Source organism: Xiphophorus hellerii, chromosome 10 (assembly GCF_003331165.1).
Source record: "Xiphophorus hellerii strain 12219 chromosome 10, Xiphophorus_hellerii-4.1, whole genome shotgun sequence".
NCBI classification, from domain to species: domain Eukaryota; kingdom Metazoa; phylum Chordata; class Actinopteri; order Cyprinodontiformes; family Poeciliidae; genus Xiphophorus; species Xiphophorus hellerii.
This window is the reverse complement of record NC_045681.1, coordinates 24768331-24789787: the sequence shown is the minus strand read 5'-3', so window position 1 is coordinate 24789787 and position 21457 is coordinate 24768331. Positions and strand designations below refer to the sequence as shown.

Genomic DNA, 21457 nt, shown 5'->3' with positions numbered 1-21457 from the left:
CTTAGAATGGCACACGGAGCCACAGCTTGCTCTCACTGCAACTCCCAGTTACTATAGTAACAGTCTCTGCCACAGATCTTCCCCAATCCTCATGTGTATTATTCTTATCTGAGAAGACAGTGTAGTTCTTTTGATTTCTTTTCTTTAAGGGCTGTTTGATCATTTTTCACAAGAGATATTTAGTCTCAGATGACTCACAGCAAAAAGACAACAGATTCACCGGGAAGACCCCTCTCCTCCTAAAGCTTCACCATCATTGATGGAGGATGATGATGATGATGATATCAAATGACTGTTAGCTGAACAAGTCATAGTTGTTAATGATTGGTTTATTGTCTCAATTGACTGATTAGTTTCAACTCCCATCCTCAGTTTGATGTCATAAATGTCTCTGCATTGATTGGTTGCTAGTATCCAGATATAACGACGCTCCAAATAATATTTCCAGTTATGTTTTTTTGTCCTTTTAATGAGAAACCAGGTGAAATATAAGAGTGACTGAAGTTTTCTCTGGCTGCATGAAGCATAGATGAACACAGAGCTGCCCTCACCTGTTGCTAGGCACTGCTGCACTTTTCCCTTTTGTATGAGGCTAGTAAAATTGGAAATATGTTGAAAAACTTAAAAAATGTATTCATGTATGTATAAATGCTTTATTTAACCAGGAAAAATAACTGAGATAAAAAAAAATCTCTTTTCCAAGAGTGGCCTGGCCAAGACAGCAGCAGTAAAACATACAGCAAACCCAAAGTACAAGACCAAATCCACAAAACAGATAACTAAGAGAAATCACATCATTAGGGCATTACAGAAGCCAGGTGATCTCATTTCTCTGTTCTTTAGAATTGGTTGGTAGCAAGAGATGAAAATTTCAAATCCTTCTGGATATATTCCATTATTCCAAAAATATTTTTTGTAACTGTAATATTCAACGTTTGACACTATTTTAGAAGCAGTAGGGATAACTGTTTTTCTGTTTTAAAGGAGACTTATTTTGCAAAATTCAGTTAATGCAATTTTTTTGTATTTCCTCTCTACTGTTTCCAGAAAGCAAAAAACATAAGTAACTGAATACTATCACCCAACTGTTTTATGACAATAAGTTGATGGTGTCTGGAAATCGAGCCGTTTCAAAAGCCTCCCAATTATTAAATCATAGTTAGCACGCACTGCCTTGTTACCTTGCAACCCAAGCTGAGCTGGTAAGCTGGTTGGAAGCTCTATACGCTGTGCAATGGCTGCTGGGAAAGACGGTGTTTAGTTGTTGATTCACCATCCAGAAACCTCTATTGGCCAGGACTCTCCACTTCTTCTGCTTCTGGGTTTCACTCAGAGTCAAAGATGGCCAGTTGGACTATTTTCATCTGTTTGCAGCCATTTTCACATGTATGGTGTAAACATAAATTTGGAGGGCGTGGCCAACAGTGGCTTACAGTATTTGCATTTAAAATGACGAGAGTCCTTAGATAGCTCATCTTGAAATCTTACAACAGGCAGAACTGAGCAGACTGAGAAATGATCTGAGGATGATTTCCAGTAAAAACATAATGAACATGGTTTTTATAGCCCACAGACCTATCATAACTAGATTTAAACAAAGTATAATAGGTCCCATATAATTACAAATAATTTGGTCATGTTCAATGTTTTGCTTAAATGCAGTGAGAGCAGTATTTTGTATCCTACAGTGAGAATCTCCTGGCAACCCATGTCTTTATATGTGTAGAACTTTGCTTTAGACGGCGCGCTCAGTATGCTGAACATGCTCATCGCCCCGGAAATGACATGAAACTATAGAGTAAGGTCAGCGGATCTAGTTGAATCACTACATGAATGAATAAGCCATTGTTTACAGCAAATGGGGAAAAGTTGCTCCAACTAATTGCCTCATCAGAAGTGGATGGTGATTGAGGGCAACTTTTGTTGTGTGGAATGCAGGAGGAATAAACGGCTGGATCTGTCTCCATCTGTCATCCACCATTCTCTGAGGTGGAGGAGTTCCACCCAGCGTCCTAGAGTGACTTTTAATGATTTGGTTGAAACAAAGTGGGAAATGTGTCCAGGAGGGAGAAGAGGCAAGCATGACATCAGGCAGTAAGAAAGGAAAGTCTTCAAACATGTGGAGAGACTGCAGCAGCCGTAAACAAAGAGCCAGCCTGCTTCCCCTCACTGCCTTCTGGCTGGGAGTGATCACTCAGTTGACTGCAGCGGGGCATTGTGGGAGGGGAGGAGGGCGGGAGGCTGATTAAGGAGAGATGCACTCGTTGATCCCTTTTCCGCTCTGTCTTCCACGCTGCCTGCAAAGAGAGGAGAGGGGGAGGGGATGAAGGAGAAAAAGGATGGAATCAGGAGACGAGGGAAGGATGGATGATTCATGCGCACATCTGTGCACTCCAGCAGTAATGGATTATCTTAAAGAGGGCATGGAAAGGTCTCTGGCTGCTGGCAGTGGATGTTGACTTTATCAAATTGCATTTTCTATTATACATTAGGAATTGATGTAAAAAAAAAACAAAGGTTTGACTTTATTTCTTCTGATTTCATCTCTGTTTAACTACCAGCCACTGGTTTAGTTATGATGGCATTTAGAATCACTTTGAAAGATGCTTTGAAATTCCAGGTCTGGAATTCTGGAACCTCTCTTTATTTGTATTTCATCTGAGAACTAGAATATCAAGAGTAACTGATGCATGTTTTAAAAAATGTAATAAAATGTAATAACCAGCTAACCAGGCCTTTCATCTTTTTATAATAACCCTCCCCCCCATCACACACACACACACCCACACACACATTTATAAATGGTGGAACAGCCTGTTTTCCTTCCACATAGGACCAGGTTTGTTTGGTCAACTTTTTGGTCTTAAAACAAAAGCCTTACTATCAACCAGCTTTTTGAGTTTTTTTCAGGTCATTTATATGTGACAAAATTGCAAAACCACAACAAATTAGGGCTGAAATGATTAATCGAAATCATCTTGATGAATCGATGCCAGAAATGGTCAAATTCAGAACTAAATCAATGGTTTGCTAGAGTATTCAGACACAAAAACACCATTTGCTGAAAGAACAACATACTCAGTAATACTGTACAAAACGGATACATTTTACATTTAATATTAAAAGAAAATCCTTTTAACCTTGTTAATATGTTCTACCCAGAAGTACTCAAGTTATAGTTTTAGATTCACCTGGTGCCAATTCTTAAAATAAATAAATAAAAATCTTGTTTTGCACCTTTCACATTAATATTATTAAATACTAATCCCCAGATCAGTCATACACAGAGTCCAGCAGAAGGGGTCGAGCTTTTCACATGTTGATATTAAAAGGATTTGTTTTTAGCTTCATATTTATTCTTTGTGTAAAGGAATGCTGTTACTGAATTTTAGACAATAAATTGTTTTCGTATTCAAGCAAGTTGTTAAACTATTGTATTTTTAATATTGTATAGAAAACCCTTAAGTGATTAAATGAAAAATGCAGAATGAGGCAATTTTTATCAAATTAATTGTCAGAATAATTGATTACTAAAATAATCACTGGCTGTAGCCCTAGAACAAATCTTTAGTTGCTGAATATGGTGGTGGTGGTTTTATCATCCCTGGACACTGTCACATTACCTTCCTCTCATAGAATGCTGTTATTATCTGTCTTCAGGTGTATGTGGAATTTGATGACCAGGAGTGGGAGAAGAGGGAGTGGGTGAAGGTCTATGAGGATTTCCAGCTGTTTCTCCTGGAGCACCAGCTGGTCTGGGCAAAGAGGAAGGAGGGAGCAGCTGGAGGAGCCGGAGCTGCAGGCCTTTTGCAGGGAACCAAGGCCAAGCACGTCCAGTGGCCTGCACTGGTAAGACCTCACCTTCCATTTTAGGGGCTGGAGTCACATGACCAGCTCAGTCATGTGACTGACCTGGCAGGATACAGAATCCATCTCTTGGAGAAGCTGCTATACACGTCTGCTTTCTGATGCATTATCTTTCTGTTTTAGATAAGTTTTCAGTCTGATTATCAGTCTTTTACATCTTCTGGTAAACTTCCTAAGGCCTCTTTGTCTCCATAATGAGGTTGTTTGCCAGTTTGTCTTGGTTTTTAAGTATTTTCATAAATCTGGTCAAGTTGGCTCAAAGCTTCACACCCTTTCACACACCACCTTAAATCTTTTCTGTTGGAATGATGTTGACAATCCCTGTTCCAGCTGTGAAGCTTGGTTTATGTTTGACACATGTACATTCAGCCCCAAAACTTTTTATTGTTTTTGGAACCAGATGGGTACAACTTTTGCAGCATTTATGCTCTGTGGCTCGTCGACACTACTCTGATTCTTCAGAGTAGAGCAAACAGGTAACACTGCACAACATGTTTAGCAGTAAAGAACACAGTTGTTAGTTAGCCTTCAGTGTGGTGGTGGTATTATTGTTTAAATGGGCTGCATTACTTAGATGACTGTTTTTGCAAACCTGTGCCATGTTTTTTCTCTCGGAATTGTCCACTTAGTTAAAAAGTTTCGGAGCTAAGAGATATGTAATGTTCGCATTTTCCATAGCATGTGTGAAACGCACAAACCAAGCTGGAGCATAAATAAAGCTTAAACTGGCAGTAGATGTCACTTAGCATGTGATTTGGACCTGGGTCTTCTCTCACTGACCGCCGCTGTCATTTGGTGATTTCACCATTCTGTCATCTTGCACGGAGCAAGTTGGAAGGTGTGCTTTAACCCCCAGACTGGAGTGAAGACAGGCTGGTGTTTCTTGCTGTAGTATGGGACGGTGTCATGAAAAGAGTTGCTCAGGTTTGCCCCACTTAACCTACCAGGTTAATGGTTGTCAAAAGGAAAACAGTTGGTGAGAGGTCAAAGGGTAAGGTAAGGTAAGGCGAGGTGAGCTCCACCAAGTGAGCAGTTTGCTGTTACACAAGCACAAAGAATCACTGGGGGAGCATGAAGTACATTCACCAACCAGCTTTACATCATGTTACAATGTTGTTCACTCATTAGAAACATAGCTGGTGTGTTGCCTTCATTCTTTCATGCATGTTTTAGAAATCCTTGAATCTCCCCTGACAACCACTCAGCTGTTCAGAACACTTGAGTGGACCTAGCCCTGCCTTGGAGCTGATGTTTCTAAGCTTCCATCCTCCAGGACTCCCCCACTCAGCTCCGTCAGACTAGCCAGCACAATCATGCTGGGGACTGCATGATTTAGATGTATATTACTGTGTTATCATTATTATATTAGTAGAAAATTAGACTTACTTATCTTGATAAGCCTAAAAGTATTCAAAGTATTCAGGCAAACTTAGATTTAGAATAATTTTATTTTGACAGGAAATAAGATGAACATCTCTCACCACAGTGTAACAGCTAGATTTGTTTTGAAGAATATATTTGTTCCATTTATATTTCATGTTAAAAATATTTAAATTGGTTCTCAGTAATCAATATAAAAAATCAGCACAACATTTTACTGCTGTTTGGATGTTTCAAACATCCAAATCATCGATAATACATACATCCAAATACATCCAAATCATACATCCAAATAATACATCGATAATACATATGGTATTATCGATGATTTAAGTTTGGTAAGGAGCTTCAAGTCTCAGAACATCTGCTGGATTTGATTCTAGTAGAAAATCAATTGTCTGGTGAAAATAAACAGAAATGACGGTAGATCACTGAAAAGCTGATGTTTGTTTTTCTCAGCAGTGAATACCATGTGGATAGAAGATAGTAGACGTGCTGTTTGCAGGCTGTTTGCTCTAAATGCTTGTTTCATCACAGTTTTACTTTAAAATCTGATTAGTTTGTTTTTATTAAAGTGAAAGATTGAAGGAGTTTCCCTTCAATAGGCCACCAGGTAGAGCCGACAGGCTGCAGGGGAGAGCTATGCAGCCTGTAGGCACTTTGCTCTGTCTCTAGCATCTCAGTAAGAATTGAACTGCAGAAATATCAAGGAACTTTCTACTCATTAATACTGCAGCATACCCAGCATACTTTGCCTCTTGCTTACTTTGAAAGTAATGCACTTTTAATTCTCCTCTTCCAGTGCCATTATCACTGTGTAGTGGTAGTAGTTTCTTATTATATACATAATAGGTAGATGTTTGTACCTGACTGCTATTTTAACATATCGAATTCGTTCTACGCGGTGTTATAATGTATCACCAAAATGTGAGTTTTGTGTTGAGACAACAGATTGTGACTGTGTTGTGCTTTAGGTGTAAAACCCATGTCCACATCAGACTTTATTGTTTATCCTCCAACACTCTGAGCCTGTATTTCAGTGTGTAAAGATGCATAACACTTGTTGGTTATCACTTTATCACAAGCCTTGACTTGTATCCTCACCTAACCTCAGCTTTCAGCAATCATTTTAAAAAGAGAAAGTGTAGAACAGACCTAGTTTATCAGTCAGATAGCTAGCTGTTAGAATGTTGTGATCAGAGAGTGTCAGATCATCAGCCTGGTTGATAGGAAGCTAGCTGGCAAAGAACACACAGTTCAGTTTGATCAGTTGTGGAAAGATTATGCAGAATAGTAAGAATTTCTGTGTCCTCAGTCCTGAGGAAATTAGGCACCTTTTCCTTCAACTGTTTTTAAAGGGGAAAAAAGCAAAAACAAATAAAACATCACATAACATTTATCTATTCTCTAAGCTAGAAGTTAGGCCTACGTCTCCAAACAACAATGTTAGCGTTTATCGCAATAATTTCTGGGTCAATAAATCGGCTAGCAACAATTACAGTTTTCTGGCCGATCACTGATCTTCAAAAAGCCTGACCTGAAAATTCTTAATTTTGGCTGATACAGATTTGGGTTTTGTGCTAAACTTAGTGACAAAATGGCTAAGTCGGCAACAGTGAGGTGACTATTGTTAATCACGCACATGCAGACATGACCTTGTGGGTCGGTCTATCAGTCCCACCTCTCTACCAGCAGAGAGAGGTGGCTAATTTTCAGATCTTTTGCAGAGAAAGATAAGATCAGTTTCTCATGTAAGGATCGCCCAGTTACTCAAAATGAAGGAAATCAGGACTGATCGACTGACCGACAAGACAAATTATACAAACACACACTCTAGTTTGAACCTGAGAACAATCCTATCAGTCATGTTTTTAGACTGATAGGGTTGTGAGAAAGCCATAGTGTACCCAGAGAGAACACACACATGCATAAGGAAAACAAACTGCATGTAAAACGACCCTCAGGTAGGGATTCAAACCCAGAACCTTCATTGCTGCAAGGCAACAGTGATACCAACTGTGCTACTTTGCTCAACCAACGAGTGTTTTGAGGATGCATCTGGTGTGTGAAAAGGGTTTGTTCTTGTGTGTCTGAAAACTACTGAGGAATCAACAACTGACAGCTAGAACATCACAAATCAAAAATAATTGATTGAGAAGCAGAAACAATGTCTTAGCTCATTAGCACACACACACCCCTACACGCATGCACACACACGCCCCTAACCCAGAAACGGCATTTCCTCTCATGGAGACCAAGGATTTGTCCTGTCAAGGAGCAGTGGTCCCCACAAGTATATAAAGACCTAGTACACACACATTTTCTCTTTTTTTTGTCTCGATTTTATGTCCATACTTCTGCCAGACTTGTTTGTCTGTGGCAGTGAGGTTCTGTGGTTAATCTTACAGAGCAGTGCTGTTAAATAAGGGGGTTAAGTTGAGAAAAATGTACGAAATCAACAAAATCTGTGCTGGCGCCGTGGAGATGTTCTGTGTGTGTCAGCTTTAGAGACATATATATGTAATAAATTGATCTTAGAAGCTGCTTTGGGATGAAATTTAGTTTGTTCCTGGTTGTTGCTCTTCTGTTTGTCTTCCTGTCTATTTTTTTGTACTCTAGCTTCTATCCCTGCTCTGTGCTGCTGTTGTCATAGCAACAACATCAAAGGTTCATAAATGGATGTCTTTGAAAAAAATAAAATGGAATTGGATCATTTGATGTATGCATCCTTCCTCGTACACCATGTTCTAGCGTTCTTAGTATTAAAAGAAAAACAAAGTAATATAGAGTAAATTTTTCACATTTGAATAATAAACGGAAACATCTGAATGATGCACATATTGAAGTGTTAGTGGTAATTTTCAGGCCTCCATGTCTGTATGCTTGTTTGTTTGGGTTGATCTCAACAGTTTATCTCGTGCTGCTGGTCAAATTGATATCTGGTTGTGAACAGGTGAAATTCTATGTCGATGATGCAATGTCTTTTTTACCAACTGATTTGTAATCGGTTTGTAATCACTTTGTCTACATGAAGGTTTTTTAGGAAATCAAAGCAGAGTGATGTGGAAGCTGCAGAGGGCCTTGTAGTGTTGTGTGGTTATTGAATGACTCATCTGGTTTATGTCAAAGGAGAAAAGCTGAGTTCTACAGAAAAACGTCTCCTTTGAGTAATGTGACTGAACCAGAGGTGTGAGTTTAAACCCAACTTTATCTCATCAGTAAAGACTCAGAACTTCACTTGGATTTGAGCCTTTTAAATTGAGTCTTTGATGTCGTCCCTGGAGCCGAGCTACTGCACAGAACTCCTCTGGCCTTTTAGCAGAGTTCCCTCTACATGTTGCTGCAACATGCATGCTGTATCTCTCAGGCTTCTAACCCAGATTGGCCTTGTAAATGAGAACTGGTTCTCAATCACCTCACTTGGTTATGTTTTGGTTAAATAAATAGATTAGTATTTTTTCTTTTGTTTTCAGGAGGAAATATTATTTCCATATTCAACTTTTCAAAACACAAATGGGTTGTTTTAAACAAAGTAAATTTGTTTTCAGACAATTTAATTTTTTTAGAAATTGTCCCTAAACATCTCTAGAATTAGTTAATGAGCTTTAGTAATCTCCCAATTTAACAAGTTGCCCAAGACAAACATGAAGACATAAACAGTTACGCAGCACCGCCTGAAGAGCATTATATTATCATTTGATTTGTTTGTACAAACCACGTGTTTGGTCAAAAGAAAATTTATCTGAGCTGAAAACCATAGAAAGAAATAGAGTAACTTTAGTTCTGTGCAATATATCACAAATACATTATCACAATAATAGTGTGTGCAATTTTCACATTGCAAACAACTGTTAGATGTGCAATCTTACTGGGAAATATGTAGTATAGTTTAGGTGTCTGAAAGACCAAAAATTCTATTGAAATGAAAAATGTATAAATAAATGTACATTTAAGGATTAAATATATGTGAGATTTAAGTTTCATTCAATGTGGGAATAATTTGAGTTTATCTGGCGTGGGAAGATTTAAATGTTTGTTATGAGTACGAGAAGAGCAGGAAATCATAAGATCTGGTATCTACTACTGACTCCTTTTCAAACAATTAATTTAAAATTGGTTGTCAACAGGCATGATTATTTGTTTTAATTTTTTTTTTTTTTTTTACCTTTTTGTCTGTTCAAAATACGTAAATGAAATAAATAAATAATTGTCCACTAAAATATTGCGTTATGACCTTGCATTTTTCATCCTAATGTAACATTCATCCAGCTGGACAGTCTTACAGATGTTCACACTAGCTGCCGAATGCTAAAGGTCACACAGATGATTATAGAAAAAATAGGTAGATCTGGCAACTGATATTGCAATCATAATATTTACCAATATTGTCAAAAGCTCAATATTTTCTAATCTAGCTTCCACATACAGACAAAAACTATACTTGTAAAATTCTCCAGAAGAGGTGAGATCAGTGCAGGTGTGTAACATGACCTAAGGGACTATTTAAGTCGTAATAATATCATATAGTAATGAATGTACAGTGAGGTGAAAGGCTCAAAGCTGTGATGTCATCTTGAACACATGATGAAAGTGTTGCAAATTTTCACCTAGAGGTAGAACCTCATAAAGTTGACAAGCTGCCGTTTAAAGCACATGGTTAACTCTGCTGTATCTTCTAGCATCGCAATGACAAAGTTTCATAACATGACTCATTTCCTTTATAAATCATTTCCTTTGGTAATTTGATGCATTTTAATCAGCCAGTCCATCTAATCTGGAAGATTGTTGAACCATAAGCATGTCTTACCAAATCTACTTGATCAGAAAGTAAATCTTAATGCAATTCTATAAATAATGCCACTTATTTTAATGATCTGACTATACTCATATTTTACTGTACAAATAGGTATGTACAGCTGTAGCTGGATAACATAAAAATCTTGTTCTATGTAAAATTAAAATTTTTTCCTATGGATCAGTCTGCTGTTTGTTTTGAACACAAATAATCAAAATAATTTATCTTTTTTTGGTTAATATTTGCAGTGAAAAACAGTATGGATCTCACTGTTCTGGAAAACAAATGTTTTGCTTATTTTATTAATAACTTCCAAATAATATTATTTTGTGATAATGTCCTATTTTGGAACTGACTTTAAATTACATGTCTTTACTTTGGCCATCACCTTCCTGTGCAATTCTGCTTGAAAAAGTTCTTGCTTACAGTCTGGGTTTCTTCCTTTCGGTTGGATTTTGTCCTGTAGATTGTTTTTCCGGGCCAATCGGAACAGAAGGAGAGAAGTTGTAAACATTGACATCTATTTTCTGCTGTTTTAGAATTGTGGTCTGCCTGTAGTTTTATTAATGGCAGCAGAGGAAGCAAGCGAAGCCATTCAGCCCCAAATATTGAACTACAGTCGCCTCGTTTGAATCTGTACTTCTTTCTTTGCAGTGGAGGACGATTTTGTGCACTGCAGGCAATTTCTGGTAGACTTTCTAGCATCGAACTGGAGCATTACATACAGTACAGACCAAAAGTTTGGACACACAGTTGTGTCCAAACTTTTGGTCTGTACTGTATGTCACAGACAGATGTTAGCAGTTAGGTAAAACTTAATTCCTCAACACAGTCCACGCCTCCAGGAAGCAATCGTTTCTCTACAGCTAGAGTCCAGACCCTCTGGAAGAAGCAAAGCATAGAACAAGGAGCTGGTTCTACCAGGCTGCCTTGGATGTGCTTTCAGACTCGGGTATCAGTGATTTGATCCCTCCTCTGTACTGAACTGTCCTGATATTATGTGAGATTTAAAATTCAAAGATGAACTTTATTTGAAGTAAGGAAGAAATATACAATATATACAGTACATACAACACACATCTGCACTTTGCTGTCATTGTGTTGCTTTTCGTCTGTACTGCATCTCCCATTTTCATCATTGTTTACTGGGTTCCCACCCCATATATGGCCACAGGTGGATAGTTCCAGCTCCCAGTCCTGGAGATAGCTTCTAGAAACATTAATGAAATAATTATTCTCAGGAGCTCAGTGAATTCCAGTGTGGTGCCATGAGAGAATTCCACCTGTGCAATGAGTCCAGTGGTTACAAACAGCTGTTCGTGGTGTTTAGAAGAAGGTGGAAGCAACTGGGAATGACAGCAGCTCAGCCACAACGTGGTAGACCACATCAGATCACAGAGGATAGTCTGTGTTGGAGAGTGGTCACCATGCTAAGGAGCAAAGTTTTCAGACTTCACCAGCTTTCTAAATAGTTGATGGCTGCCACAGAAATGAAAAACATTCTACTGTTTGAAACTGTAGGAACCAGCAGCAAACCTGCAGTCTCAAAGTGAAGTTCTGTGTTAGGAACACATGGATCAATCTGATCTCTGTATGATGGAGGTGATTATTAAGGGCCTTATTTGTGAGAAGGAGAATCTTAAATTTTATTCTGGATTTAACAGGGAGCCAATGAAGAGAAGCTAAAATGAGAGAAATATGATCTCTGTTTTTAATTTTCATCAGAATTTTTGCTGCATCATTTTGGGTCAGCTGAACATTTTCTTACTGCAATTTGTGAATTTCCTGAAAGTAAAGAGTTACAGTAGTTCTGCCTGGAAGGAACACATGCATGCCATGGGCTAGTTCTTGGCATCATTCCTCGACATAATATTTCTAATTTTAGCAATATTCTGGAGATGAAAGAAGGAAATCTGACCTGTTAATATGGGGCTAAATCTAAAATAACACTGAGGTTATTTACTTTATTATGGAAGGCAGAGGAACACCTTTGGGATGAGTTGTAGTGGAGACTGTGAACCAGGTCTTCTCATCAAACTCCAGCTTCTGATCTCATAAAATGTGCTTCTGGAGTTGCCATGTACACACTTCTATTCCTAAACCTTGCTGGAACCCTTCCCAGACGAGATGAAACTGTTGGAGCTGCAAAGGATTGACTGACTTCACTTTTAAACCATCTGGATGAGGAATGGGGTCTGATTCGAGGTCAGATGTGTGGAGGCAGGCCACTGGCTTGGCTGCATGGTGGCACATTTGTTACCACTTCCGCTGTGTGAGCCCCACTGGGTCTTTCTGCATGGGAAAGACCCATGTGGAAAGACTGGACCAGTTGAATGTTAAAGTATTACTTTTAAAAATAGTTTCATATTACAGCATTTTATGAGACCATAAAATGCTGAATCTGATTCTAAGATTCAGCATTTTATTTTTTTTAAGGTTATTTAAGGTATTTTAAGGTTTTTATGCATTTTCTGTATGAACAGAAAATGCATAAAAACCTCTGACAGCATTTGGGTTCTCATTGGCTTCTCTGCCAGTGAAGCCTGGGTTCCCTCCAGGTATCAGGTTTCTCAAAACCATCTATGTTAGGTCACGTCACAGTTGCTATCATTGCTCCTATTCGTCTTTGTGTTTCCCATGCAATAGCTGTACTTGTCTCTCACCTATTGATTGCAGCCTTGCACTCATGAGTGAGTATATACAATGCATGAATGAATGGAGGGATGGATGCACAGATAGACTGATAAGACGACGAATCAGAACATAGCTGTTAAGAGTTTGAGTCTCACATTGAAGCGAGTAGCTTTAACTTCTTAACCTGTGCTGAACTGATGGATCTGCTGTCATATATTCCTACATTAAAGTAGCCATTCCTTCTGAACATGAACAGGTTTTAGAGGTGCACCGATTGAAGTTTTCTGGCCCGTTAGTGATCTTTAAAATGGCTGATTCTCATTCTGGTAGATCCTGCTTTTTTAGACTGAAAAGTTACTAAACATAGCACCAAAACTGCTTAATTATCAACAGTGGGGCAACTATTATTGAGTACTGGTGGGTGGTCTGTCAGCCAGCCCTCTTTCACAGCTGATTTTCAGATCTTTGTAGATTAACATAGGATTGGTTTCTCATGTAGCTGCCGGCTGATCAGCAGTGTTGCATCCTTCTAAGTTGAGTTTGGCGCCCCTACCTAACTCCTTAGAAGAAATCTTTGACAATTTTCTCTGAGTACCGTAACTCCTGTCCCCTCCTAATGTTCCCCCCACCCTCCACCTTTTTTTTCTTATACATATGTTTTTCTTTTCATATTTATGGATAATATATTTGTCAGGGTTAGTATTCAGTATTCTTTCTTTCTACTGTTCAAATGTTATTTTATCTCAGTTTAGTTTTGTGTGGCTGTCTGCTGTCATTTGTTGGTGGGTTACAATCTTATAAATTTTATGGCTATACTTTGTACCTTATTTTTCAGTATACTGCAATAAAAATAAAATAAAAAGACATTTGAAAGAAAAACATAAACAACGTCAGCTGAAGCATCGACAGGAACATCAGCTGAATTTGATTCTAAAATGAAAGGAAAGTAGTCTGAAAAGGTTAAAATATCCCTCCAGTGCTCATCAAAGTAACACTGGTGGCAACACCACCAGTGTTGCCATAAAGAGCAACACTGGTGGTGTCAGATGTACATCACTGGCCATTTCTACAAAGAGTGACGCCAGCAATTTGTTTCATATATACAAGGGTCTAGTGTGAGCAGCTTTTTTTAAAACATTAAGTTTCTCCACCATCGTTAAGAATAAGTTTGGAACCAGATATTTAATAGACAATAGACACAAACGTTTGTCTCAGTGTGGGGGGTCAAAGCTGACATGCAGGACCTTTGGATCATTTCTCTGCCTCTGAGGCTGTGAACAAGCCCTCTACTCACTCAACTGTTTATTTGCAAACTGATGAAAAGTCTCTGGAAACTGCACACATGTAACAGCTCACATCCGTGTGTGTGCATGTGTCTGTGTGTCTTCGTGCGGGCGTGTGTGTGTGTGTGTGTGTGTGTGTGTGTGTGTGCGTGGGTGTGTGTGTGTGTGTGTGTGGACGCATGGAACGTTTATAGCCTTTCTGTCTGGCTCCATGTGATTCACTCTTGCAGAGGTGTGGCTTGTCAGCAGCCACACCTTGTTTCACAAAGCATCAAAGCAAACTGTAAGCATGACAACATCTGTATAAAACATGCTTATTACCACCAGTAACACAATTATACTTTATAGACTAATGCCCTGACCAACTAAACACTTGGACACAATTGATCATCACTCTCCTCTGGTGACTACCTGCTGGACAGTGGCAGCATCACTGCGCTGCCCAAAGATATGCCTGTTAAGAATCCGCCAAATGTTCACTGTAAAGACTCATTTCAGGAAAACATCCAATTTTATCTGCAGGCTGATGATGCCGGTTGACCTCCAGTTAAATTGGACGGAGTTAAACCACAGTTCAGTCATCTGATTCTGAAGTATAATAATAGTTTACCAGATTCTGACTGAACACAATAGTTAGCTTGCTAACTATTGCTAACTAGTTTGCTGGAGTTTTCATGCTTGTGCCAATCCTTCTACAGAACCAAAGCAGTCAGTGGTGAACCTGGGGGAGATGTGCTAAATGTTGAGTCATCATCTGTGTGCTATGATCATGGAGGCCAAGAGATTCATGGAATGTCTTTACCCATTATTGTTTCTAGCATGCTGTTAAAATGACAAAACTCTGAAAACTGAATAATTTCATGTAATGTAAGCTTAACTGTAAAGCTAATAAGTGCTGACACAGCAGCGTGTCGAACACACACAGCTTCTTTACTCATCTTCTCTGCATTTTCTCTCGTTGAATTCTTGGCCTTGCTGGACAGAAACTTCCATTTGCAGAGGCATGAAGAAACTCTCGGATATTCAGTTTGTCGTCCAGCAGAAAGAGCGGGAGTGTGTGGTTTGTTTGCACATGAGCCATGAGCAAGTTGTACGTAATTTGATTGGAAATTGGGTCAAAAAAAAAAGCACCCACCCTCCCACCCTGCCGCCTGCCCTCCTGAGCAGATGGTGCTGGGATAGTCTAATCGCCTCCTGTGGATCTGTGTGTGCATATGTAATTATAGCTTACCCTGCTAGTAGCGAGGCCTTCACATGTAACGTCTCCCTGTCAAGAACCAGTCCAGCCCTTTCACCCAGCAGAGTATTCTTATCTTCTTATTCTACTCACCTCTTCTCAAACGTTTTTGGACATACATTTTTTTACATTGATGCTTAGCAAGATCATAACCGTTAATTAGTCAAAGACTGAAAAAGTAATAGCACCTTTGAAAATACATTCATCATTTGTTTTCTTTTAATTTTACTATTTCATTTCAGTATTTGGACATTTGTTGTGTTTGGTGCAAATGTCAGCAGATTTTCTTTTTCCAACATTATCTTTATTGGCTTTTCAACAATGTTTCCAATAATATACAGGACATAAATGTGCTCTCACATCAAAAGAAAAGTCCAGGGTAGTTAAATTATTGTCCAACATTCAACTTGTCTTTCCTTGAAAGCCAGGTCATTATGAAATATTTTAGAGCAGCACTTATTACATACAAAGTATATGAGAAAAGAAAAACAATGCCCCCAACCCCAAAACCCCCTGAGAAGAAACAACAATTACAACAATAACGGTTTCTCTATTTTCCAGGAATTAGCCCAAATTATTTTAGTATTGTACGTGGTTCAGAAAATACAAACTTGAATGTATAATTCAAAGTAAAGTAGTCAAATAAAGATTATCTTAGGACACTGCAGGGGACCAACCGCAACTGTAACTCACCCCAGACACTCCTCATATCCATGTTTTCTATATATTCCATAAAAGGACCCCAAATATTTTGAAATAGTATTAGTTTCCCTTTTATAATGTGGATATTTCATTAATCCAGTTAATGAAATTTGGTTTACTTTTACTCTTCCATGAAAGTGCTATGACTCTTTTTGCAAGTAGTAAACATAAATCCATGGCAGTAATAATCTTTCTGGACATATGATGTCTGTCAGGATATAAGCCTAGAATGAACAATTTGGGGTCAAAAACTAGTTTTATACCTAGTATAGTCTCTAGAGCTTGTTTAATCTCCCTCCAGAATTGTGTAACATGCTTGCATTTCCAGGTACAATGGAAGAACGTTCCCTTCTCTTCTCCACATCTAATACACAGGTCTGGGATGGCACCATTGTACTTAAGCTTTTCTGGCGTCACATAAGTTCTCATTAGCCAATTATATTGCAGTACTTTGAGGCGTGTGTATTGGTAGTTTGTGTTTGTGCTTCAGCACACGCCTTCTCCCAGTCCTCTGAAGGCAAGTTCTCTTGTAAATCCTCCCTCCAGGTATTTAGCTTCCATAAAGAAGACTCAGAGGACCCCTCCACTAACATGCTATATAGTTTGGAGATAATTCCTTTTCTAAAACAATCATTCTTCATTTCGATTTCCAAGGTGGACAGCGGAAGGATGGATTCACATTGATTTTGAGATGATCTAATAAAATTTCTCACCTGTAGATATTTAAAATAATGTTTACTTGGGATATCATATCTGGCCTTCAACTCTTCAAATGACATCAAAACCTCATCCTCTAATTCCACAAGATCTCCGATTGTCTTTAAACCTTTTTCAGCCCATTTCCTCAAACCAGTATCTGCCCTGCCTGGAGGGAAAGACTGGTTACTCCATATTGGACTGAAGCATAAATGTCAGCAGATTTAATCCTGGATTGGTTTTGAAATGTTCTGAGTTTTACTGCTACAGTAGCAGAGGAGTGAATGGGCAGCAGAACTCTGAAGCGGACCAGAAAGGTGAACTCTGGTCTGCCTACAAAACTCTGCCTGTTTTGTTGAAGTGAAGTCTGAATGCATATGTAAACACCAAGTGGACCAGAGATCACATCAAGGAAGCGGACTACAGTACAGGGCATTCTGGGTAAATACAACCAAAACAGTTGTGTGTCTGGTACTAGCAGGAGAAATGACTCATTGTCTTTTACTAAAATCAAAAGAGAAACCCAGAACTGCACAAGTTCTAAACCACAGATCAGGAAACTGCTGATTAAACCAGACTCTTACCTTCTATATGTCTAGATGTCCATGTGGTAACAACAATTAAATCACATCTCCAACATTCTTGTAAAAAGAAGAAAAAAAAAATATTCCTTTTGTGATGCAAATTCAAGTTGACCTGGTTTGTAGATTATTAGTTCAGTTTAACATTAAAGATTTGTCCTATTATTTTTACAGTGCAGTATTGACTCTTGTGGTGTGGTCGGAATGCATTCAGTGCTGACTCAGTTACACTCGTCAGTCCGGTTGCCCTTTGGCATGTTGTGGACCTTCAGTAGATTCTAAACATACAAGCTTGACTTTACATGCTGAATTATTCTGAGACTCACCAGGCTTGAGAAAGTTCCCACAGTGCTGTCATTGAGCTGATTCACTGGGAGAGCAGGTTTTGTTAGATTTGAATGTCTTTGTGGAACTCAGGCTCTGTTTGGTAACCAGTCTGCTCTGATTTCTCTGAATCTTCCATGGTGTGATCTGCTGCCTGTGGAACACTTGTTCCTGGCAGAGATGCACCAGCTGGTCAGACTGGTCACAGACTGGTCACTGAGTGGTGACCAGTCAACCCACTCATTGACATAGGCCCTGACTAGGAGGCTCCTTTAGCGTGGCGCCCATTTCATCCATCATTTTGTTTGTCACTTTAGGCATATCTGTCTTTTCCACAGTTAGCATACGGCTACTCAGGCCCCCCCCCCCCCCCCCCCCCCCCCTCACCCCCCTACACACACAGATAGATGTAAAAACATAATACACCCATTTATTGTTATGTTCCTGCTTTGAGAATCATTTTTTCTGATGATTGCTTTTTGTTGATTTGTTGATTTATGCTAGTTATGTAATAATCACAGTATGTTAACTTTCAACATGGGTTTTAAATGAATACATTCTTGTGATTTTAAGAGAAGCTGTTTGTTTCTTCTTGTGACTGATAGAGAACAACAGTAGTCAGATTTACTCATTCATTCATTTCATCACAGGTCACTCAGTTTTATTAATAAATGCTTTTGGGCAATAAAAAGATGTAATCTGGTTAGAGACCAAACATAATATTTCCTGCATGGATTTCCTACATGTTCTGGTCGTGTTCCACTTGTGACAGCAATCTCCTGTATCCTTTACATGTCTGCTAAGGAAGCCTTTTCTCCAAAGAAAACATTCATTAATGGGTAAATATTTTCTGAAGCCTTTCAGGTGATTAAGTTATGGTCTGATGACAGTTAATTTCATCTTTTTGGCCACATTTCCAGAAGTTGTGTTTGGTGCAAAAACAACACCGACCATCTCCAAAAGAGCACCGTAGTCACAGCTAAGCTGGCAGGCTTTTGAAATCTCAAACCCAACACATTTGTGTTCAGGAAAGTATATATAGTTTACGGTATATACATTTGGACACAAATGGGTTTGAATTAAATCTTTTTAAGCATTGATTATTTCTGCATGTCACTTATTTTGATGACAATGGCCCACATTGAAGCATGGTGGTGTGTTCAGGATGCATCCAGATCAGTAAGTAAATAAGTTCATGAGAGGAAAATAAAAACTTTGGAGTGGCCAAGTCAGAGTTCCACTCTAAACCAGACAAAAACAATCTGAGGGTCATCTGAGGATAACTGTGGAAAAAAATGATTTGTGTAATCCTGGAGATTTGGAGAACTTTTCAAGAAAGGGTGGATAAATGTCACCAACTCCTCAATGTAACCTGCTGATGAACTGAATTTAATGAGATGAAGCCAAAAAGTTGTTCAACAAACTCCACACACCTTTATATAGTGATAGAGTTGTAGCCTCTTATGCAGCCAGGTTTGGTGGTTCTTTTACTACTTCTAGATTTGTTTTTCAGTTTTGTTTTACTCTGTGAAGTCGTATCATGAGGGAAATGTTTCTAATGATTTATCATGTTAAAACCTGACATTCTAACAGGGTTATGTAGACTTTTGAGAGTAATGAGTGATGAGTTTCATATGTAGCTATGTTCAGGAGGCTGTGCAGTCCTCAGGTTTACAGTAGTAGTTATTCTGTGTAAATGTGAGCCTGAGTGGGTAAAACAGCTGAGCTGGGCAGTAGGACAGGCTTGTAGGCTGAGAGAAAGTGAAAGAGAGAACCAGTCTCCATCATGTTCACACACACACTCACACACATAGAGGGGAAGTGAGTGTTGGCTGGCCTCACTTCTGTTCCTCCCTCTCCACCTCCCTCCCCGTCTTCCTCCCTCTCTCTCCTCCTCTCTTTCTCACTCTTTCGTCAGCGGCAGTTAAAATGTCTGCTGCGTAGCTCTTCCTCTGCTCTGCTCTCTCCCCCTCTTCACCATCTGTCTTTTCTTACCACAAGAGGAAACCATGCTGTCTTTTTTTACCTCATCAGTCTTTCTTCTCGTTGTGTCTCCTGTTGGGTTGATGGATAACAGCTAGCTTTGCAAAAAGCTTTTCTACGAAGCCATCATTCAATCATTTTGGGAAACAGAGGAAAAGGTAATCTCACAGATTTTAGTATTCACCTTTGCTTGTGTCTTTATATTTTTGGAAATTCTCTCCATCAGTCAGTAAAGATTGAGGTGCGTCAGTCAGCAAACAGGCAGAAGGTAATAAACGGACAAGTTTGGACTTTTTCCACAGCAGAACGGGAGGTTATGCTCATTCTAGCTAGACGTTGATATGTTATGTGTGGGGGGGGGGTGCGCGTGGAACTGTGTTCTCAGTACTACCTCACCATGTAGGTGCTAGAAAAGTTGTCAACCCATACTGCAACTAGTATAAAATGTACTTCAATCATTCTGGATTTGATGTTGATGATGAAAAATATTTCACATCATAAAATGTGAACTAGAACCTTTGGCTTGGTTCTACTCTAATATGTATTTCCAGAAGATTTTTTAAGGGGTCTTTATTACCGACAGCAATCATTTGACAGGAACCTGGAGTCTTTTGTTTGGATAACTTGTCTTCACTGATCACTCTGCGTGGGTCGAGTTTCTGATTCATAAACAGATGAGAGATTGCTCAGACTGACATGGCTGTCAGTTGAGGTTGCTGCTGTTCTTCGGGCAGTATTGATTACTCTATCTGTTGCCAATTCAATCAGCTTTGGGAGGCCAAACGTCCGTTATGTGACTTGTAAGCTTGTTAGTTAGGGCAGTTTTAGGTGTCAAAGGTAGAACTTCTGCTAGATGCAGAAACCCATTGCTGACTTGTCTGAGCCAACTTTTCACGCGTCCCTTCTGTAGGACATCAGCTGGGTAATGTTGGTCTGAGTGACCGGAGGCGATGTACATAAGGAGGTGAAAAAGACTATTTGAAGAGTTACTCATATTGGAGAAGGATGTGTGGAACTTGTTTTGTGTAACTTATAGTTCCACTATAAAATGTTGCACTAAGCATTTTCGTAGAGATGCACTGATCGAATATTAATATCTGTATCGGTCCTGATATTGGAAATAAAATGTAGATTGGATATTGGTAACAATGTGTTCTGATTCATACTCCTAATTGCTCTGACTGACCAAATTAAAGTTGTTTTTACATGTTTGACCAAGATTGTAAAGGTTTTGTTGTATTTAAGTGTGCTGTACTGGTGCAGAGTTATCAATTAAATTTGTAATTGAGTACATTTATGTCTGTATTTTAAAAAGAGAAACATTTTAAGTAAGTTTGGTTGTTTTTGTGTATCGGAGCAGTATCAGCTGATACTAAATCTTGCATATCTGTATTTGTATTGAAAGGGAAAAAAGTGGTTCATGCATCCCTATTAACATGTCTATGATGCAAAGTTAATTTTCTTTGACTTTATAACAACTGAAGGTAACATAGTTACTTAATTGTGCTATAAAATGGCACTATGTGCCTAGGAAATACATACTACTGTCCCTATAAGAAAATAAGTTCTACTCATACAGTGTTAAGTAAATAAAAATACAATAAAGTGTTTTTATTGTGTTGGTTTAATGGCTTAAACTCTTGGCTGTATGACTGCTGACGCTGGGCCTTGTGAAGTTTTTCATCTTTTTATCCACCTTAACTTACTCCATGGCTGCTAAGCAACATATTTACTAGTCCAAGATGTACTGACTGCGGTCATGTTTGAATGATAACAGCAATAGTTATCATGGCTGAATAGCTGGAGGTACTGTATGTCCTGAATGATGCCACAGAAACTTGAGTAAACCTGTGGATGTCCTGGTAGTTGCTCTGCTGACAGGTCACTTTTTGATGTTCCTATGTTTGAATGTCCCATGTCCCATTGTTACCTTTGATTTTCTAAAAATGATCTGTTCATTATGGGGAGTTTTTGT

At 38.8% G+C, this 21457-nt stretch overlaps 1 protein-coding gene across 5 annotated transcripts in view; it reads left to right on the top strand.

Annotated features, from left to right (window-relative positions):
- Positions 1-21457, top strand: part of jmjd1cb (jumonji domain containing 1Cb) — a 125282-nt gene that overhangs the window by 61501 nt on the left and 42324 nt on the right. For 4 of the 5 annotated variants that reach the window (XM_032573475.1, XM_032573473.1, XM_032573472.1 and 1 more), the window contains exon 2: positions 3661-3849. In XM_032573475.1, the coding sequence (XP_032429366.1) occupies positions 3661-3849 (189 nt within the window). Of the gene's footprint in view, positions 1-3660; positions 3850-19412; positions 19641-21457 lie in introns of those variants that run through there. The other variant, XM_032573474.1, reaches the window with a different exon arrangement.